General features: G+C 38.0%; 1 protein-coding gene across 1 annotated transcript in view; it reads left to right on the top strand.

The window, feature by feature from the left end:
- The window catches only part of LOC128663164 (protein ERGIC-53-like), a 289,668-nt gene that overhangs the window by 203,774 nt on the left and 62,080 nt on the right, over positions 1 to 23,814 (top strand). Inside the window, exons 6-7 of the mRNA XM_053717359.1 lie at positions 13,844 to 13,997; positions 15,020 to 15,141. Coding sequence (XP_053573334.1) covers positions 13,844 to 13,997; positions 15,020 to 15,141 — 276 coding nt within the window. The remainder of the gene's footprint in view (positions 1 to 13,843; positions 13,998 to 15,019; positions 15,142 to 23,814) is intronic.

Raw genomic sequence — 23,814 nt, 5'->3', positions numbered from 1 at the left:
GCACACACTTTTGTAACTAATGGCTTCTTTTGATTTAGGGGCAGAAATGCTCCAATGGACTAAAGATATTACTAATTTAACGTCAGAGTTAAAAAATAAAACCCCTACAGAAATGAATGACACTTTAGAATGGTTTGAATCTTTGAAACAACTTAAAAAGATTAGAAGGAAACAAATTAAAAAGCAATGGAATATTGGCATGTATAATTTTTATAAAGAGAACAATGTCATCCCACGAGGATTACGCTTAAAATTGTTTCCTTCTTTTCAAGATTTCAAACCTGAATTTAAACTAAAGTGGGAAACTGCACTTACAGAGTGCTCTCTCAAACTCATGGGGTATTTAACGGAACATGAATTAGATAAACTTAAAGAAATTAATGAGGGTATTTCTTCCATTTGTGATGATTTGAAACAATATGAGGTTAATGAGGATTTTCAGAAATCTTACAAAAAAATTAAGGCTGAGGTGGAAAAGTTTGCACGTTTTATATCGGAAAGAAAAGAGCGCAAAATAGATAGAGACCTCAAAGATTATTCCTCTGAAAACATTTACTCATGGGGTAAAAATACTAATGTGAATTCTGATACAGATATATCTGAAAGAGAAGGTGATAGTACAGATGTAGAAGCATCCGACGGAGAATCTGTACCAAGACCTATTCTTAAAAATAGAATCAAGCCTCACAAAGTAAAGGACGCTAGTATCCCTTTAGGCGTAGAACTAGAAGGGGGCGTAAAAGCAAAACCCAGAACCAGGAGGCAAGTGAAATTCACACAAAAACCATCGTATCACAAGAAACAAACACCACTGAATTAAATATCATTAATCTCTCCAATTTAACTCTGACTCCAGAACAAATATCAGTCCTTAAAAAAGGCCTATCTTTCATACCCACACCACCATTTAATAAATTTGAGGCAATAAAAGATCTACACCTTTTCACTAGAAAGGTTTTGTTGAAAAAATATTTTAGTAACTCTGAGTATGACCAACTAAATGATGCTGACCGATTAGCCATCAGTGATTTAATATCACTGTTAGAGGAATCTATCAGTGATGTGGAAATTGAAAAGAACAACAGTTGGCGTTCTATTTTGAAGGCTAAATCAAAATTTGTACCTCCAAATAACACATCACATAGTGCACTAACTTTTCTTAATTTAGTGTGCCAAGACATTCTTCAGATTCAGGAACACGTAATAAATTCTAATTACAACCTAAGTAGAGAAGAAAGTCAGGCACTAAAACAATTAACTGAAATGAAAAATGTGCAGATTAAGGGTAGTGATAAGGGAGGCAATATTGTTATTTGGCCTGACACTATGTACCGAGAGGAAGCATTACGCCAACTAAACAATCCTATGAATTACAAGACTCTGTTGTGTAATCCTATGGACATGTTCTTAAACAGCTATAATAAACTGATAAATTCAGCTCTAACTGAAGGCCTAATTGATCAGAAAGAATTTAATTTCCTTGAGACCAAAAAACCCATAATTGCCACACTGTATTTATTACCGAAAATACACAAAGATGTTTCCAAGCCACCCGGAAGACCAATAGTCTCCGGGATAGGCTCCTTAACAGAGAAAGCAAGTAGATATATTGATGCTAGACTCAGATACATTGTGGAATCCCTTCCATCATATACAAGGGACACAATGCATCTTTTAAATAAAATAAATGATCTAAAATTAGATATGAATTCTTCATTGTTGGTAACATGTGATGTGGAGTCGCTCTACACGAGTATTAAAACTGAATGGGGATGTAGAGCGGTCTCTTACTATCTTGAGAAAAATACCAAAATGAGTCAGGAGGTCAAGGAGTTTATCCTAACATTATTGGAATTTGTTTTAACACACAATTTTTTCGTCTTTGACGACAAATTCTATTTACAAACCTGTGGTACGGCCATGGGCACTTGTTGTGCCCCAACATACGCCAACATATATCTGGGCTGGTGGGAGGAAACGGTGGTATTCCATGAGAACCACCAACATCTTACCCGTTACATATCCCACTGGTCCAGATATATAGATGACATATTTTTTGTATGGAATGGCCCGGAAGACCTCCTGACAGAATTCATAAGGATTCTCAATATTAATCCGTTTGGATTGTATCTGACCTCAACTGTAGAAAATTCTAAAGTGGAATTTTTAGATCTGTACATCCAAAAGTCTGATAATGCAATTATAACAAACGCATATAGAAAACCCACATCAACAAACAACATCCTACATGCTAGTAGTTACCATCACCCGAATACTATTAGGGGATTACCTATGGGGGAGTATATACGTTTGAGACGCAATTGTAGTACTATTGAGAATTTCAAAGAGTCAGCAAGAGACCTGAGACAGAGACTACTTGAACGTGGGTATTCGAGGAAATTATTGGCCAAGGCATATAATAATGCTTTACGCAAAGACCGTAAGGAGTTATTAACTCCCAAAGTTAAGACAAATGACACCCCCCTGAGGTTTATTACCACCTACTCACCAGTAAGTAATGAGATCACAAACATTTTGCAAACACATTGGCATGTCCTTACTCAGGACACCCTATTAAAACCATTGTTACCCAATAGGCCCTTGATAACATATAGGAGAGCTAATAATCTTCGTGACAAGTTGGTGAACAGTCACTATGATAGAAATGCCAAAAGAAATCCTAGTAACAAAGGGTCCTATGCGTGCGGGCACTGCAAAGTGTGCCAACATATGGTAAAAAAACAATCAATAGTGGATAGATTTGGTAAAACGTGGCCTATTAAAGAATACATCAATTGTCAGAGTACCAACGTGATTTACTGCTTATCATGCAGTTGTAATTTATTTTACGTTGGTATGACTACACGCTGCTTGGGCACACGTATGACCGAACATCTAAGCAATATAAGGACAGCCCAGAGAGATGTAGAAAAGAAAAAACAAATCACTAGTGTGGCTAAACACTTCCTACAGTCTCATAATGGGAATACCAATGTAATGAAATGTTGGGGTCTTGAAAAACTAAAACCAGGAATAAGAGGGGGTGAGACTGAACAAAGACTCCTTAAAATGGAAACTAAATGGGTCTTTAATCTGAACACGGTCATACCAAATGGTATGAATGAATTCAACAATTACTGGGTGTATATCTGAAATAACCAATAGCATCTATAGGTCATCTTTAATATTTATAATCATCAGATTGATAATCTCTGTTCTAGGATAGAGATGTGATATCACACATGACTATCGGTTCAGTTTTTTGTAAATCATAACTGATGATGTTTGTGATACTATTCTATAAAATTAGCCACATTTTGTATGGCATGATAGAAGGAGTAATACGATAAGCTTTAAACTACTAAGAGCTATTACCTTTGGTATTCTGCCAGTTATATACAGTCTTCTAGAATCTATGGCTATTTCATATACAGTGGTTATGTATAGTATCGTAGAGGAGGGATGGAACATATCTCCAGGATGATATGTAGTTATAAAATAGAACAGATATAATGAACCTGATCAACTGTCCTATTTTGGGAGCTAATTTTGAGCTTCCATAGGGTCGAGGTTGGGGGTCTAGGATTTTTATAATTTCTTTTACTTTACATCCTGATATTTGTGTTTTTCCCTCGTCAATAAATTTAATTTTGACCTAAACAATTTCCACCATCTAGTATACATTGATGATTGTTTCACGGAATGGTCGTTTGTGGAGTGAACTTTGTAACAATTAATGCCCCCATATACGAAGGGGTAATGTTTTTACTCCTTCCTATGCCTATAAGAGACTGAAAAAGAATTTATGCTATATAGGTATAGTCCAGTATATGAAGGTGAAACACACAGAGATGTGCATAGGATTATATGTTTAAGTGTAATATTATGGTCTGCTGGTACTTATCGGATACGAATACATATCTTTGTATGGATTTTACGTATCTAAACACAGAGTATTTCAAGCCCACAAAATACATAACTAACTACTTCGGGGAGATAATATTGGTAACATTCCTATGTCTCCACAAATCTGTACACAGTTTAAAGTCATCATTATTACGATCGACTTGGATGATGGATTTTTTCATGGATGCATTGGGGTTTAAAGTATCTAAGGTTAAGTAGCCATAGGATGCAGATTTCACAGAGTCCGATATTACACCAATGACAAAGCGTGTGGTATTGCTCCAATCAGATGGAGACTTTCTTACGGACGTGAATCATGCATGTTAATCCACCACTGTCAAGGTGAATTGCTCTACTCCAATCGGATGAATACTTTTGTATGGGCGTGAACTAAGCCCGTAACCGATTGGAGGACATGAAGGTGGAACCTGGGAAAGATCCCGGATTGGCTACTGACCGGTGTTCTGGGGAGATATTAAGCTCCGAACATCGGAGCCTCGGCTTACTATTTTTAGACTTGGAATGTGAAACATTGACAAAGGCTTTTTAATAGCCGAAACGCGTTTGTACAGCACGTTCTCTACCGGCTCACCCTATCACTCCAGCCACCTGATGCCGACGCTTCCAGTTATCGGCCAGGAAACAGAGGAGTGTTAGGAGGGCCAACTTTGCTTTTATTTTAGTATAATAGGTGGTTGTGGGTAGCATAATTTAACCACTAGGGATGTTTATCCTGGTTTTACTTAATAATAATAAAGTATGAATGTTCTTATTTTATATCTTCAATTAAAGTGAGAGTGAGTGCTACAGTAACCCCTTACTTTCCTGTCCCTTTGTTCCTTATATAGATTTGAGGGGTAGCACCGGAATTTGATAATTCCTATCTCATCTATCATTACAGTGTAGTGCCAGTTTGTCTTTCTTTTTGTTCCTAGTATAATTAGCAGCATAACATAAAATCATACTCAATTTTCAATAAAGCAAAATCATGCCAAAATGTCACATAAATTATAATTTCGTTAGTCAATATGCTTAAAATCATCTATAGAAATTATGAGATAATATGGACTAGCACCCCTCAAAGAAAAAACATCCAAAAAAGAAAAAAAAAGCATCTCCAACAACTTATATATTACTTCATATATGGATATCGATATTTAATCAACATAATTTCTGATACCATGTTTCATCACAGATACTTATTGATTCTTATTCCCGGCGAGCCGGTGTCTCTCCTATCTAATCATATGGTCTAGTTGCGAAAAAAGGAACTCTCTAAATTATTTTCAAACCAATTTGGATTGCCATTTCTAAATCACAAAGTCAGACATTCTAACCCTAAAAAGGAGAAAAAGGAGGGGAGAAAACCAAAAAAAGGGAGGGTGGGAAAAAGAAAGAAAAGAAGGGTCAGCAAGAAAGAAAGAGAGAAGAATAATAAAAAAAAAAAAAAAAAAAAAAAAAAAAATTTCGTGGGGGCCCTCCGGATCCGAGGAGCTCTACCTTAGGAGCGGTAGTTCATACCTTTATGGAATATCTCTATAATTTCTTATCCAGGAGTCGGGAAATACTTGTAGCAAGACTAGCTCAGCAAAGCTGATAGAAGAAACAAATGGAGACAGGATCCGTCGCTGGAGTTGTAATGAATAAGTCTTAATAATGGGTGCCCATTCTAGCAAGAAAATCTTGATTTTTTTCTCTGAAGCCTGTGATAGATGAAATGATTCGTATATAATTTGGGATTGTATCCCTTTAAGAATTACCCCCAGGCTGGGAGGCGTCTTAGCAATCCAGGATTTGAAAATATTGTATCTAACAATTAATATAATGGTATTCAAAATCCGGATTTTTAAATCTGACATGGGATTAAGTATCAAGCATATTATATCTTCCAGCGAGAGCGAGTAAGCCCCATTATATTGCCTATTAAACCAGAACTGAACTTTCTGCCAAAGTTGTTTTATTTTAGGACAGTACCATAACATGTGCATGAGATCTGCTTTGCCATATGAACACCGCGGGCAATCGGCCTTTTTAAGCGGATAAAATTTCGCTAACCTGGATGGAGATAAATAAAATTTATTCATTAATTTAAGATGAGATTCTTTCCAGCTTACCGAGATAGGGTAGTTGGCTATTAACTCAAGGCTACGAGAAATCTTCTCTTGATCTATTGTAGAGATACAATTTATCCAAGAATTCACCAGATTTTCGCTCAATAATATGCCCTGTTTGGTGAGCATTATATCGTAAATTAGAGAAATCGATATGTCTCCAGCTATGAATTTTTCAATACAGATTTTGACCTCGGACCACTCAGATCTACTTAAAGAATACCAATTTTGGGAGCTAACATAATGACGGACCTGGAAATAGGCGAATTGATTCCCCGTGCCTAGCGAATATTTTGAGACAATAGTTTCCCAAGAAAAAATCTGAGATTGATCATTCAATAACTGATAAATATCCTTAAGACCTCTGTCCTGCCACTCTAAAAATACTTTTTGATCTATTCCAGGCATGAAAAGCGGGTTACCCCTAATGGGTAGAAAGTCTGAAAAAAACGGATTCAATTCTAATATAGGACAGAACTTCTGCCAAGCATAAATCGGGTTTTTGAAGGATTGTAATATAGAAACTTTTTGTGGAAGTTCTTGTATCGGGCAGTGTAAAAGAGCCTTCAGTGACCATGGGTTAGTCAATCGAGATTCAAAATCAAAAGAGGTAACCCTATTCGATTGAGCTAGCCAGTCTATAGCTATTTTAAGTAGTGTTGCGATATTGTAAAGTCTGATATTAGGAAGAGCTAGACCAGCATTAGAGAATTTTTGTGACAATTTTTCCAATGATATACGTGGTTTTTTAGCTTTCCAGATGAACTTGGAAAACCAGGAATTCAATCTGCGTACATCTTTGTTTGTTAAAATTAATGGCAGGTTTTGTATAGGATATAGAATCCGTGGGAAGATTATAGTTTTGATCAAATTGACGGAAGCAGATATGGATAAAGGGAAAGCCTTCCATAAGTCAAGATCTTCTTTGATCTTCTGGAAGAGCGCATCAATATTAGCTGAATACCAGTGTTTAGGATTTTTATGAATCTCCAGCCCCAGATATTTTATGGCTGAAACCGTACGAAACATTAAATTAGTTTGTCAATGAGTATCTTTGCCTAGCCACATAAATTCACTTTTATCTAAGTTGGACTTATATCCCGCAAAGGAGCTGAATTCCTCCAATGTATTTATGACCTTGGGGATTGAGTCTCTAGTATTTTGTAAACAAATTAGAATATCGTCCGCGTAAAGTAAGACATTTAAGTTTGGGTCTAAATCTGGTATCCCCGGCAAGATTTCTCTCAATCTGGTTGCTAGCGGTTCAAGAGCAATGTTAAACAAGAGAGGTGAGAGGGGGCAACCCTGTCTTGTTCCTCTCTCTAAAGTTATCTTAGGAGAAAACGTCCGATTAACCAGGAGAAAGGATTCTGGCTTCCAATGAATTTTCTGAACAAAGTGTAAAAAAATTTCTGCAAAGCCGAATTTGTCTAAGGTTTTAAATAAATGAGTCCAAGCAATGCTGTCAAAAGCTTTGGCTGCATCCAAAGTGAGAACTGCGTGGTCATTAAAATTAGTTCTATCTTTGAACTGATCACTATTCCAAATATAGTCTACCAAGGTAGTTAATCTCCTAATGTTTTTAGCGGAATTTCGCGTGGTCATAAATCCGACCTGATCGGGATGTATAAGTTTATCCAAGCACCCTGCAAGTCTACAAGAAATGATAGAAGTTAGGATCTTGTAATCCGCGTTAAGGACTGAAATTGGTCTATATGAGGCTGGATCTTCAGGGTTCTTTCCTTTTTTCAGTATTAGTGATATGTTTGCTGCAGCGAAAAGACTTGAAATTGGTTTGTCGGTAGTATAGTAGCTGTTAAACAATTTCTCTAAGATTGGAGTTATTTCTACTGATAGACTTTTGTAAAACTCCGCAGGAAACCCATCAGGGCCCGCGGTTTTGTTCAATTTGGAAGCATTAATGGCTCTTAATATTTCTTCCGGAGTGATCGGGGCATTCAGGGCATCTAATTCTTCCTTCTGTATCTTAGGTAGAGTGACTTTCTCCCAAAAATTTTCTTGGTTAGTAAAATTGCATTCCTGTTTGGAATATAATTGCTTGTAATAATTAAAGAAGACTCCGCGTATCTCTTCTGTATTGGTATATCGCGAATTTCCTTCTTTAACACTAGAGATAAAGTTCTTCCTTTTCCTGGCTTTAACCAATCTAGCTAAATTTTTAGCTGAGCTACCGTGAAAGCTCCTGAAATATAGATTGGTTTTAGCCTCTTCTTCTAGATGTTTTTGAGTCAGGAATATGTCCCTCTCTTTTCTATGGGCTATATACCTATTCCAGTTACTACTGGAGCGATCTCCGTAGTATTTTTTATAGGCTTTTTTAACCTGGTTAGTAAGTTGCAGGTCTCGGGCATGTTGTTTCTTATTTTTAATATCTAGAAATGCCATGATTTCACCACGTAAGACCGCTTTTGAAGCCTCCCAAAAGGTTTCAATCTTATGAAAATAAGAAATGTTACGTGTACTGTAATCCTTCCAAGACTGTTTTAACCATTGACAAAATCTAGGATTATTATAAAGATAACATGGATAATAAAAGGTCCTAGGCCTTTTAAATTTACTGCTGTCGTGGCATCTCAAAGTTAAAGATATGATTGAGTGGTCCGAGGTCACAATCTCCCCAATTCCAGCCTCTATTTTAGTAATCGAGAGTGACTCGGCAATTAAAAATAAATCTATCCTGGCAAATGTCCTGTGTGCTTTGGATTCACATGTGAAGCTCAATAGATCCGGATTAAGGCATCGCCATATATCAGTGAGATGTAATTTACGACAAAATCTAGTAAGATATTTGGAGCTTCTCCTAGTCTCTGGAAGGTTCTTCTGTGAGAATCTATCTACTTCTGGGCACATGGCCATATTAAAATCTCCACCTAATATGAGATTCTCTTTTATATAAGGAAAAAGTTTAACTTTAACATTCTCCCAGAAATCCCTACAGAATTTGTTAGGGCCGTACACATTACAAAGAACATATTTAGTATTATTAATAATAATTTGTAATAAAATAAACCTTTCAGTCGTATCCGTCTCCACTTGTATGATCTTATAATCCAGCGATTTGCTGATCAATATTGCCACACCACATTTTCTCCTGCTTGAAGAAGAGGCAATTACCTCTCCCACCCATTTTATCTTGAGTTTTGCGACTTCCTGTTCTGTAAGATGGGTCTCTTGAATAAAAACAATATCTGGTTTTTGTTTCGCCAATAGCTTGATAATCAACTTACGTTTCATAGGCGAGACAATCCCGCCTACATTCCAAGATAAAAATTTAATGTCCACTACCGACTCTTAGCGGATCAATCAGAAAAAGGTTTCCTCTTACGGACCCGGAGGGGGGAAAATCGATAAAGAGCAGAGAAATAAGAGGAGGAGGATAAGCAGGAAAAAAAAAAAAAAGAAAACCTTTGAAAAATATCAAAACAGCAATCCCTAACACTTCTAAACATACATCCCTCAGAAAAGAGATAAAGAACTTTAGGATCTAACTCACCCTTCATTTTATAGGGGACAAAAGTAAATCTTACATAGCTGAGCAGTCAACTATTTATCATTTATAAAAAATTTTACCTCCCCGGCTTCTCGATAGATTTTTCTGGCACCGTCCTGCTCAACAATTATGCTAGCAGGATATACCATCCATGCATTGAAGCCTTTATTAATAAGTTGCGAGCAGAGCGGTGCCATTATCTTTCTTTTTGAGGAGGTTTCTACCGAATAATCTTGGAATAATAAAATTCTATTGTTTCCAAACAGGAGTGGTTCACTTCTTTTTTTGAATAATCTCAAATATTCTACCTTGTCTTGGTAATTCAGAATTCTAAAAATGCACATTCTATTTAGGCGAGATCCCTCTGACTGAATATTTTTAGGGCCCGTTCTGTGGGCTCTCTCTATAACAATGGGAAGCCTCTGCTGAGGGAAACCTAGGGCCTGGGGCAATGTGTAAGATGTAAAATGATATAAATCCTGGAATTCCTGGGTCTCGGGGAATTCGAATATTATTGCGTCTGGAACGATCTTCCAGGTCGTCCAGACGCAATTGCAGATTGGCAATTTTGGAGTTCTGTTTAGTTATAATGTCATCTTGAACATTGGCTTGATCTTCTAACTCAGAAACTCTATTCTCCATTTCTAGCATTCTATTGGAGAATTGTTTGACCTCTACAGAAAGGCTAGAAATTACCGATGAAATCGTGCCCAATTCAGCCTTTATTATCTCAAACTGTGGGGTAAATAAATCAGTTAGATGAGTGATTAGCATCTGGGTGTCATTTATGTTAGGTAATGTCTCACTAGAGTTGTTCAAACTGGGATCACCCAGCTTAGCTTTTTTGTCTTTGCCTTTAACAGGCATTCTGGGCGAAGAGGATTTAGCTTGAGTGACAAATCTTTCCATAAAAAAGAAAAAACTAGAAAATGTGTAGTGAAGAGAGGGGAGCTATAAGGGGGGACACCAAGTCTTCTAGTTACTATCTTCGATCTAACTTTCTACCCTCCTGGTTCTCCTGGGTGTGTTTAATAAACAAACAAAATTAAGTGAGGTGAAAGAAGAAAGAGAAAAAAAAAGAAGAAAAAAAAAAAAAAAGGGAACTCCGACCGAAAAAGAGTGGAAAAGACCTGGATTTGGGTCTAGTGAAAGATAGGCGTGCTCGAATGTGCTTCTCTCCTTGCTATGGAGAGCAATGTAAATATGAAAGTGGGAGTTGTACTACTTCCTGTAGTGGAATGTGCAAATATGTGACTATACACAGAAGAGGGGAAAAAAAAAAAAAAAAAAAGGACCTAGATTGGTCTAGTGAAGAAAAAAAAGAAATAAGAGTGCTTGAATGCGCTGCTCTCCTATGTACAGAGAGGCGTGTGAGATGTGAAAGTGGCTATTATACTACTCCCTTGAGTGAAATGTGAAAATATGTGTCTACACACAAGAAGAGAAAAAAAAAAAAAAAAAGATGGGTTGGTGCTCTAGTGTCCTATTTATTAAGATAAATCTGATTAGAATAAACCAGATGAGCTCTATAACACCTGGCAGGCAAAAGATAACATCTCTGCTTTAGTGAGAATCTAATAACCCTATATAGAGTAGAAAAACCACAGTTATCAAAATGCTTTGTGACCACTATAATGACCAGTTCCTGTATAGGATACTAATATCTGGTATATGTCCAAAATCAAGCAATAGGAGAAAAAACAGCTAATTTCAATGCTAATTTTCAAACTTTTCACACTCCCCGCTTTACTTTACCTAGATAATCATTTTTTTTTTTTTCCTTTGATTCCCTATTCCCCCCCCCCCCGTTCCTTTAGCCGCGTTAAGCTACTTATCCAAGCACCCAGGAATAATTATTTACCACTGTGCCAAATAACGTTTTGTTCTGAATAGCAGTCCCGTCTACCTCCCCAGGATCCAAGAGTATGTATGTTTAAATGAGACAAAACATTCCACATGCTAGTTCACACCCTAACAGAGCCTAAACCAAAAAAAATTTCCCAGCAAAAACAGATTCCTATAATGCAGCTCTTATCCAAAGCAGGTAGAATTATTGCAAAAGGTAACAATAAACCATTTCTCCTGACCTAATACAAAGCATAATACACTCTCTCTTTCATTAATTAGGTACATATATAGCTTGAATTATAATACATGGACTTATTGTTCTGTCCGTCTAGGGGATTAGACTGCCAGTATTCTTAAGAGGCTCTGCAGCAAGCTTTCTTTATCTGTTAGTCCCCCGTTATATTAGTATGACATGTCAAGCAAGCAATTTTTCTCTTTTTTTTTTTTTCTGTTGTCTTCCTTTCCTTGCTGTCCTGGAGAAGAGACAAGGACACCTTTAACTCCTATCAATGGGAATCCTAGTGTCTGTAAATTCAGCAGCTCAGGGAGAGGCTGACAACATGTAAAACACTGCAGTAACACACAAAGCGATGGCAGAATAAATCAGCTTAAAGGGAGTACTTATCAATGTCAGGTTTTAAGCCTGGGTCTTACCACTGCCGCCTCAGGATTTATCAGGAAAAAAAAAATGTCCCAATTGCAGTTCCCCCTTATCCTGGCTGTATGTCAGAATATTCTCCTCTCATCGAAGATCTCCAACCACATATGGCCAGCCCTGCAAACAGCGGGAAATCTGAAGCTGCTGAAGATTCGGGGCTGTTTAGAAAAGGTAAGTCTCGGAATGTAGGGACCAGCCTTTACCTTAAAGATCTTCTTTGTGCCTTGATATGAATCGGCCTCCTTACTTGTTACACCTTAGCCGGGCACTGCTGATTTTAGGGCAGCTCCTGTATCACGCCCCGGGCAACACCTGCATTGGTTGAATCTCCACTGGCTGAGTCTTGCCGTCAGATACTGCCGCCCACCTGAGCGGCCACTTTGCAGGCTTTTGACCGGTTCCAACTGCTACAGATCACAGGGCCGCCTCCAGTAGATCCGATGCCTCAGTTCTAGGCTACTCCGCTTCTCTTTCACAGTGCAGCCATACAGCTGACCAGAAGCCCTGCCACGCGTTTGTCTGCGCCTGGTCCCAGAAAGCTTCCACACCACAACTGCCTCGCTCACCGACCACAGTCTGCAATCCCCGGGGAGCGACTGGTAGGATATCCCCTACTTATCCTCTGCCTTCAGCCCCAGCGGGGCATGGAAAATTTCAAAAAGGTGAGCATTTCTTTTTCCCTTTTCCTCCCAATCAACTTAAGGGTAGTTGTCCTTTTTTCAGCGTTAAAATTTCCAGCGAACAGATCGCTTAGCTGAATCAGCTATTGGAGACTCCAAACTCAGGCGGGCCGTAGCCTCGCAGAGCGCCACACAGCAATCCCGGGTAACTCTCCCGGGCAAGTGGCTAGGAGCGGGGAGACGATAGACTAGTGTTCTCTCACAACACCTGTGTGCAGCAGGTAATCTGCACAGCTCCTCCCCCAACGGAAGTCTCCCTACAATATACTCCTATTCCATAACCTTTGCTGATATGTTTCAGTACTGATTTGTTTACTGGTAGATGAGTGTATATTGTTTTTTTTATTAAGCACATCTTATTCCCTGCTCCTTTTATTTTTGCTCTTATATATTTTCTCACCTCATTTTGCTTGGCTATATGTTAGACTGATGTACCTGTGAGGTGGGAGGGGTTTTATAGAGCTCTTGGGGTTTGGTAATCTTTGCCTCCTCCTAGTGTAATGAAGAGTAATTCCCAAAAGTAATGGATCATGGACTCTCACCACCATGAAAGAAATGAATTTATCAGGTAAGCATAAATTATGTTTTTTTATGTTCTTCTTAGTATCCTCCTTGTTTCTCTTTCTGGTCTATATCTTTATGACTTAGAGAGTGGTCCCACCCATTCTCTTTGTCTGCAGCAATGCAAGAATATCGCAAGGATAGAAAAATGCATGTGCGTATTGGAAAGCTTTTTTTCGATGAGTGCAGTATGGCTAGACACAGGTAGAAAAAAAGTATTTTTCACAGAGACAGCCGGAGTGGGGTATAAGAACACCATGATTAAAGTAAGAAACGATATACGGTGTCTTACCAATCAGATGATTAATTCAATTACATATACATTTTATCAGAGATTTCAAATCTATTTGCACTTCAGGTTGAATTTACTATGACATTGTTTTGCACAAATTAAATATTTTTATAATTTAACGGTGCTATTTCATATGCATGATAGTGTTTCTTGTCCTTTTAAATACTTGCTTTAAGTAGTGATCCACTCGTCACCTCACCTGTGTTCTCTTTAATGGTGAAGAGTAGACAAGGTCCTGAGAGGGTTTTCACTATGAACATTTATTTCTTCTCACAGAGGGGACATTTCAAAGATGACAGCCAAAGCCAAAGAACTATATCCCTCAGCGGATAAAGAAAGCAGCACAAGTAATTCAAAAAACATTGCTTTGGATGTCAATGAGGATTTTAACAAAATCAAAAAAAGCCTACAAGGCTTAGTGAAAAATACGGTGAGCGTTTTGGAAAAGCCACTATGTGCAAAATTAAATTCTTTCATACGTGTTCTTAATATATAATAAACAAATATTCCAAACAAAAGTAGAGGTGCAGTAAAAAAAAATCTGAATATTAATACGCTGTAGAACTAAAGGTGAGTAAATAAACAAACCTGTTGTTGTTTATATAACAGCTGAGGATTTTACTAGCTGTACAAGAAATATTTGTATATCTTCGTTGTAACTTTTGAAAATTCCTGACCTGCATAACAATATGCAAATGTACGGAATCTTAGTGCTTGTGATTCTTCCAAGAAATTTTCAGTAATCAAAAAAATCTGTCGTTTCACCAATAATTTTAAAATGCTGTTTTTAGAACATAATGAAGTAGTTAGGTAATTGCTGTTGCAGGCAACTTGTTACAGTAGCTTTTATAAAGTAAATTGGTTCCATCTACAAAGAACCAGTTATTGCTTTAACATTGTGGCCAATGGATTTTGGAAGGGAGCAGGTTAACTTAAAGGGACACTAAACCCAAAAATTTTCTTTTGTGATTCAGATAGAGCATGCAATTTTAAGCAACTTTCTAATTTACTCCTATTATCAATTTTTCTTCATTCTCTTGCTATCTTTATTTGAAAAAGAAGGCATCTAAGCTATTGCTTTGGTTAAAAACACTGGACAGCACTTGTTGTTTGGTGGATGAATTTATCCACCAATCAGCAAGAACAACCCAGGTTGTTCACCACAAATGGGTCGGCATCTAAACTTACATTCTTGCTTTTCAAATAAAGATACCAAGAGAATGAACAAAACTTGATAATAGGAGTAAATTAGAAAGTTGCTTAAAATTGCATGCTCTATCTGAATCACGAAAGAAAACATTTGGGTTCAGTGTCCCTTTAATATGCATTCAATTAAAAGAAAAAGTAATTTTAAACACTTTAATATTTTGAGATGAAACAGGTTGAAAGAAGTTTATCATTTTGTTTAAAATACATTCCCTATATTTGATAATATGTTACATTCCCTTTCAGGCGAGTGGGCACCAATCTCCCTGTCCCTTGAACCCTTCTGTGACATCTTGTGTTTCTGGTGGCATGTTTGTCACGTTCCTTCTTTTCCAGACTCTATGCACCGTGATATACATGTTGTACAGGTGAGAACTGGTTATACTGTATATAGATTTTGTTGGGAAAATAAATGCAGCTACCAATCAGCAAGCGCTATTCAGGGTTCTGAACAAAAAATGGGCTGACTCCTAAGCTTTCATTCCTGCTTTTTCAAATAAAGATACAAAGAGAATGTAGAAAAATTAGTAATAGGAATAAATTAGAAAGTTGCCTAAAATTGCATGCTCTATCCGAGTCATAAAAGAAAAAAAATTGGATTTATTATCCCTTTAAGGGCTCTGGGTCCAAAACATAAACTTCATTCCCTCCTAAAATTAAATAAATAAATAAATGTTGGACTTCATGCAGTGCAGCTTATCTTTTCTATATATTTTTAAGGTTTGCTTTGAAATAATCACACATATTATATCTGCTGTATTTTTTCTTTTGCAGTCATTTATTAAGTATGATTTTCTTTTCAATATACTCATCATTATGTTACATTACATTATGATTTTTGATAAGCAATATGGATGCAGTTATCTAGTTATGATAAAGACCTTTCTCTGATAAACTGTTATGTTACCTGCTCGAAATTGTTATTGTCTAGAATGTGTTTCTGTGTTTCTAGGTTTATCATTTATCACTGAAGTATTTGAATGAACCAAGCTCCTTAAGCTGCTAAATATCAATCACCACAAATAGTTTAAGAGGTGTGAACAGACGGCATCAAATATTTTAACATGTATTTTAATTTAAAAAGCCATACAAAAAAAATAATCAACATCTTGCAAAAACATTAGCAATCTGGTGATCTTCCACAAATAAATGGGATTGTGATGAAGACCCAGATGCTTTAGCAGGCAATAAAAGGGACACTACAGTGAGAAACTGTATGTTATTATAAAGCAAAGTATAGGGCTTAGTATTGATTAAAACAAATGTGTTTGAATTTGTATTCTTTCTGTTTCAGCAGATTGTGGCAGGCGCAAAGTACATCCCCATCCCCTTCCCATACATCTTCACCAGGGAGTGAACTGTTACTTTCATATATCCTATCCTTATGTCCTTATTCTCATCCTCTTATTTCTTCTATTACTTTTATATCATCTCTCTCATTCTCTGTTCTGGCCTCATACTTTTTGCTATTTAATTTTCCCATAGATCTTTCTCAATCCAGCACTTCATTATTAGTTGTCTCCTCCCTCCTCAGTTGTTCCTTCTCTTCTTCAGCTTTCTACAGTGGTGGAACTAATGAATAGAGGGCATTGATACAGAAAACATTTCTCTGTACTACTAATAGTAACCAGGGCTGCCATCAGGGTGTGACAGGGGTGACTCCTGTCAGGGGCCCAATGGGCCGGGGGGGGGGGGGGGCATGAGGCAAGAACTAAAAAAAAAATTTTTTATTTTTTTTTAAATTTTGGCAGCCACCAGTGGGTACTACAGCAGAATACTGCCCCTTTATGCAAGGACTTTCCAGATGCAAGAAGCCATTTTATCTAAGATTTTTACATCTGCATAAAATGTTATACTCTCAGACTAAGATTGCTCAGTGTTTGAAATGAGACAGGTTAATTTAAAACTGTTCAGTTTATACTACAGCTGACTTAATTTTGAAATACATGCCATCAAGCCTAAATCCTGCATTTAACCAGATCTAATGGTATGAGTAAAACAGCTTATGGTTCCACCAAGACCATAAAGAATACAGCATTTTCAAAATCTATCCAAGTACAGCTGACAGATGGGAACATTTGTTCACTATATTTGAAGTGGTGCTCTTGGTTGGGGAAAATGGGGAAAAAACAAACAAACATATGTCAACCTTTTAAAAGTACTTTTCTTCATCTAGCCATCTACCCAGATCATTAATGTACAATTTTGAATTCACAGAATTATTTTTGTTTGCACATTTACAAATATGATTCTTTAAAAAGTGATCTCTTCATTTCTGCATTTTTTTTTTTATCATGCATGTCACACACTGTTGATTTAGGGGATGCAAGGTGCATAAATGTTTCTTCCTGTGAGTGTTTCTGTGGGTGTTTGTGTTTATGTCTTTGTGCTTTGGTTTGTGTCTCTATGAGTGTGTATGTATTTTTTTCTGTGGGTTTGTATGTCTTTTTGCATTTTCTGTGGATGTCTGTGAGGGTGTGTGCATATGTCGTTTAGCTTTTTCTATGGGTGTCTCTGTGAGGGTGTGTGTATGTTTGTCTTTGTGTATTTTCCCTGGATGCCTCTGTGAGGGTGGGTGTGTATGTCTGTGTTTTCTGTGGATGTCTCTGTGATGGTGTGTGTGTGTGTGTATGTATGTATGTCTGTGTTTTCTGTGGACGTCTCTGTGAGGGTGTGTGTTTTCTGTGGGTGTCTCTGTGAGGGTGTGTGTATGTCTTTGTGTGTATTCTGTGGATGTCTCAGTGAGGGTGTGTGTGTGTATGCCTTTCTGTGTTTTATGTGGTAGTCTCTCTGTGTGTGTATGTATTTGTGTGTTTTCTGTGGGTGTCTCTCTGTATGTGTGTATGTCTTTGTGTGTTTTCTGAGGCTGTCTCTGTCTGTGTTTCCTTTGGTGTATGTGCAAGTTTGAGTTTGTGTGTGTGTGTCCATTGTCTGTCCCTTTTTAGGACATTTTAACCTTACTACTGATTATTCACATCTTTCTACAGACTTTGAGACTAATGAGACCTTTCCGGAAGTCACCTAATCCACCATTTAACCTTTAAATTATTGTTTAGGCAGTTCAGGGCCCTTCCTTTCAGCCACTGCATGCTGTTGTCATCATTTATTTGACATCTTCCTTTACAAAAAGATAATCAGAACTCCATATTTTGTTTTCTAAATCTCTTTTTTTTTTTACAAAACTGTAGTCTACCGCATACTTGTCAGGTCAATGTAAAAAAGCGCTGAGTGTCTGTTTGGGTGTCTGTGTCTGAGTGTGTTTCTTTGCGTGTCTGCTAGAGTGTATATGTGAATCCTTATGTGTGCGCGTGTGTGTTTCAGTGTATGAGTGTATCTGTGTGTTTGTATGTTACTACCTTTACAACATTTCCAAGTTTAAATAGACACTTAAGAATAAAGTGCATATACGTTTTAGTCACTTGGTCAAAAATTGCACATGTCAAAGGAGGGGAGGCCTGATCAATGGTTAAGTCAGGGCCCCCAAAATTTCTAGTGGCGGCCCTGAAAGTAACTAATGATAATAATTAATATATTATATACAGAAATAAATGTACTTATTATCACAGTGAGGCAATCGGCCAGCTGATGAGAAAGGAAAGGATTTGGGTTTTGCTTGAGAATAGTAGCAGGGAACATGGCCTGAAGTGCTGTCCTGTGGCCATTAGGTTAGACACCCCTGTTTTATATCCATTACTCTATTCTTTTTTCTCCCATTTTCTCTCACCGTCCCTTCCTGTATTTCTCTCCTGATGCTACTTATCATGCTTCATACCCATATGCTTTTCACGCATACTCTCCCATCTTTTTTCCTCACTCCTTTCTCATGTTTTTTACTATAACCCATAATGCTCTCTGTTTCTCACACATTCACACATATTTCCATTTTAATCTTTTCTCACCTCTTGTTGCAGTCAATGTACTCATTTTTCATCTCTATTTTACATTCCCATATTTGTGTAAAGGGACAGTATACACAAAAACAAAAGTGTACTAGCCAGAACAGGTTACTTAAAGGGACATTCCAGCCAAAATTAGAATCCACATGAATTTGTTTCAGCTGTAAATAGAAACATTTTTGTAATCTACATGTATTAGCAAAAATGCTTCTACTAAAAGCTATAGCTGTTTCAAAAGTGTATTTAAGTATGCACTGTGCACCAGCATTTCAAACACAGCACATGCTCAGAGAGCCTAAGGTGCTTCTACCATATGGTAATGACTCAATTTGTTAATTGCTGATATGATACAAGCCCCACTGGTGCTCTGAGCAGCTGCAATATTTAAAATGCTGGTGCACTGAGAATATCTAGCTATGCTTCACATGCACATGCAGAGAAAATCTTAACACTAAAGCAGTGATAACTTTTACTAGAAGCATTTTTGACAATACATGTATATTGTAAATATGTTGCTATTCAAAGATGTAATTCATCTATGTGCATTTAAATTTTGACCGAAATATTTCCCTTTAATCATATATTTATAATATGATATTTTTTCCTTTACCTCTGCCATTATAATGTTAGAATTTGAAAAAACATCCTGTTGCAAATATGTGAAATATGTTACAAATTTGTTTAATGTATAATAAAAATTGTAAATATTTTAGGAATACCCAGTTAAAAAATAAGTGTAAAAAATGTTACATGGCAGATACAATTTTAATATGTATGCCATGATGCTTTACTTCGAGAAAAAGCACCCTGTTGTAATGATGTGAAATAGCAACAAGAATATAGCCTAATAAGGCGTTGATATAGCACAATATAGGATACCAGTAAAAAAGCCTTATGAAACATTGACAGATGTATTTTATGTAAAAAAATTACCATTTATTGTGAATACATCTTTAGCAAAAATTACACCACTGTTCTCAGAGCTAAAACGAACCCCTTACATGCATTTTTGAAAGGTATACGAAGTATATAAGTATGTTGCATGAATCTTTTTGTGAGTTCCAACTGATGAAGCAAAAAAATGAGTAACAAAAAAAAAAGGAGGAGCCTCAAGATATGCAATAAAGGCTGGGGAATCCCAACACCTGAAAGCCCTGATGAAGCCCAAACTCATGAAAAGCATTATGGGTGAAACGCGCATCGGCAAATGTAACCAGCAATAGTTCCCGTTTGGTAGTCGAGTTTGCAGGTTCACTACAAAGAAAACTATCGACCAGGTGAGCAGTGAACTCTGTGGCCAAGAGGTCTGCTAAAGGCATCCCGGAGTTAAGCAAATAGCCAAGCTCAAGCCGCTGCAAGTATTCACCACATACGAGAGGATCGTCAATACAGGCTTAAATGGCAGGAGCTATGACACATCAGCTGCAAAGGTAACTGACCTTAAGTGCAGCAAAAACCACGGTCAAAGCCGAGCTGATTTGGAGGTACATGAGAGGAAAGTTTCCTATATACCGTTGCTAGAGGCGCAGCATCTCCTTCCTACTCGTTGTCAGGGGCAGTGTTGGCTCAAGCGTCTCCTTCCTGCTCATTGCCAGGGGCAGTGTCGGCTCAGGATGTGTGCGGCGCTGACATCATCGCTGCACACTCCTGATGCCGGTAGGAGCTCACTGGCGCGAATCCTGCGCCTATTTAAATCCTGCACTAACGATCTGTCACTTCCCAAGTATAGGTGTTACTGTGTGTGCTCCTGGGTGTGACAGATCCTTATATGTACCTAAATACCATTGTTGCTGAACCTGCCTGTTTACTGACTACTCTACCTGCCTTAACCCTTTAACTGCTGGACTGATCACTGTTGCTGAACCTGTCTGTTTGCTGACTACTCTACCTGCCTTAACCCTTAAACTGCTGAACTGATCACTGTTGCTGAACCTGCCTGTCTGCTGACTACTCTACCTGTCTTAACCCTTAATCTGCTGGATTATTTACTGTTGCCAATCCCTGCCTGCCTTACCATTCTAGTGTTTTATCCCTGGACTGCTCTGCTGTTGCTGTTGGGAACTGTCCTGCCTGTGGTGAGTGCCATCTTCCTCATCTCATTGACTTTCTCTGCTCTGGGATATTCCCTATCATTCCTGCTCGACGCCAGGATAACAAGACTACTGGCCGAGTTCGGTCTTATAGAGGAGTATCCCACGAGCATTACAGTAAGCCCCACAACTGTATTCCTGTTGATTTGTCTGTCTATTTGGACGATGTGAGATACAACATTCTGGCTTGCTCAAAATCCTGTTTTGCCTCCATACATGCTTTTACATAGCTATTCTGTCTCTATCAGTTGCAACTGCATTTACTGTGGAACTTTGACTGCTTTTCCTAAATCTCCAAACACTGAAGTGTAATTAATAAGCATGCCGGCATCCTTGCTAGTGGCTTGTTTCAGCTGGGAGAATGAAGTGCAATGTTAGTAATTTTCACGCTTCATTATCATACTGCTGCCGTATTCCCGCCTCCTCCTTCTCTGAGAAGGAGATGCGGCGCCATTTTAGTTTTTCGCCGGGTCTGGTCATGTGACCCCTCCTGATTCAGTTTTCTCAGGCTGAGAACGGAACTCCGATAGAAGGAAAGTCTACCGGCTTATTGACTCCGCTTGTCTCTGTGAGAAGAATAGTAACTGCTAGGCTTGTATCACCAAACCTAAAGGGACAGTCTTTTCCCAAACATAGGTTTAAGGAAGGTGTTTTTGTAAACTGAAAAGTTTTTTATTCCAAATCTCTGCTTTTAGTTTTCACTAGCAGACTTGGATGTTTTAAGTTCTAGAATATCTTAAGATAACTGTTGAAATGACAGTTTTGTTTGTACTATTTTAATAATAAAATATTAAAATCTCTGCTTTTAGTTTTCACTATATTGTGTATGCTATAGCCACTGTAGTATAGTGGTAACCATCCAAGATGGGGGATTCAGACTAGGATGTTTTAAGTTCTAGAATCACTTTAGATAACTGTTTAATTTTAAAGTGACAATTTTGTTTGTACTATTTTAATAACATATTAAAATTGTGTATATATTATTTCTTATCAGTTTTTCTTTTGCAAAGAATTCTGTTTAGTTCTTGGATTCTACATTATTGTTTTAAATATGCAATTATGTGTGTTCTTGCTTCGCTGAATCTCTTGAGATAGAGATAAAGTGTTGCCTCTGAGCCCAATGTCTCTTAGGATGATGCTGTTAGGTAATGCCACAGTTTTCTCCTTAAATGTCCCTAGCCTTATGGCGTCACATACCGTGCCCTGTGTTTTCCTCTCAGTCTCCTGGAAGAGCTTATTTGCTTGCAGATTTTTTTTCTGCGATCTCTGCGGCATTATCTGCCTTCCCTATTCTTATGGAAAATAGCAAGAGAAATATTAGAGATTCAGATAGTAAGGTTTCTGTTCTACCTACTGCTACGCAGGTTGCCCTTCCTCATAGGTCTGATGAGGAAAATATGTTGGTAGCCTCTGGGGGTGAAATCTCAGATTCGAACAGTATAATTCCTTCATCTGATGCTGAAGTGGTATCCTTCAGATTTAAGCTTGGACACCTTTGTGTATGGTTAAAGGAGGTTTTGCCTACTTTGGAGCGACTCCGATACGTCTGTCATTGTCAACTCTAAAGAATCTAGTAAACTTTATATATACTAGGATTCCTCTGTGGAAGTTTTTCCTGTTCCAGACCGTGCTAGGAGACTTTTTCACAGGAATGGGTGAAGTCAGGGATTTCTTTTTCCCCGTCTCCTGATGTTTCCTGACGCTGTCTCCACTTAATATCATGGTGCACGGTGCCTAAAGTATTAGGACATTTCTACTCTGGCTAAAAGAACTACGTTTCCTTCCTAGAGAGTGTAGCTGTTCTTTTCAGGATCAACGGATGCTTACATGGAAGTTTGTATTGCCACTGTGTCAAGTGCGGCATCCTATTGGTGCGATGCTTTGTTTGATTCCAATTTGGTAGGGACTTCTTTGGAGGAGATCCAGAACAGAATTATAGCTCTTAAGCTAGCAAGCGGGGCGTTGTGGCTATATTCATGGTCAGTGGATTTTCCTCTGAGTTCAAGCTTCTGGTGCTACTCTAAAATGGTAAGACCTTGTTTGCTCCTGATTTGACAGAAATATTTCGGATAATGGATAGATAGGCTGCGGACACAGTATTTCAGGGTTTCTACATAGAATTCATACCTTTCCTCTCAGAGACAGGCTCCACCTCTCAATTTATCTGCAGTCCAGATAACAGTGAAGTGTATTTGGGACCTCTCTTTCCTGTGAGTGTTATTTCCAGTTCCTGTAAGGGAAAAGGATCTAGAATTCTATTCATTCCTGTTCGTGGAGGAAGAGGGAATTTTTTGTGCTGTGGCTTAGTGGTTAGCACACTGGGCTTGCAAGCAGAAGGTTCATGATTCATTTCCACCTCCTGGGACTGGTTGTTAACTTTACATCTAAAGTGTCTAAACAAGTTGACTCGGACTACTGTCCTTTCAAGATGTAAACCAGTGGTTTCTTTCTTCCTTTGGTCCAAAAGGGTCAGTTCATGGAGACCTGAAGGATGCATATTTTTAAGTTCCTGAGTTTTGCTTTTCTGTCAAACACTTTCAGCTTGTGACTCTTCCCTTTGGCCTTGCCACGGCTCCCAGAGGGAGCTATCTTGGCACTAATCAGGTTTCTGGAATTGCTGTGATGCCCTTCCTGGATGACATAATGGGTCAGGCGCCATCTTTTCAACAAGCAAACTCTCATGCAGAGATATTGTTGTCTTTCTTCATTCCTATAGATGGAAGTAAATCTGAAAATGAGTTCCCTTGTCCAGCTACAGGGGTATTTTCATAGGGACTATATTAGTTTCCCTATCTCTGTGTCAGGGTGCCAGGAATCAGACTGAGACGAGAAGTGCAAAAATAATCACACCTTTATTAATAGCAAAAAATAATAAAAAGTCCACAAGTCAAATAACAAGCCAGGAATCGAAACTAGAGCTGGTAGTCAGACGAGCCGAGTCAGGAGCCAAAGCGAATAGTCAGACGAGCCGGAATCAGGAACAAGGAAAACAGCAGAATCAGGAACAAGCCAGGGATCAGGAACCAGGAAGGACGTTGGGCAGCCAGGTAATACA

Source organism: Bombina bombina, chromosome 6, assembly GCF_027579735.1.
Source record: "Bombina bombina isolate aBomBom1 chromosome 6, aBomBom1.pri, whole genome shotgun sequence".
Taxonomy (NCBI): domain Eukaryota; kingdom Metazoa; phylum Chordata; class Amphibia; order Anura; family Bombinatoridae; genus Bombina; species Bombina bombina.
The sequence above is the reverse complement of the archived record's forward strand: the minus strand, read 5'-3'. Positions and strand labels throughout refer to the sequence as shown.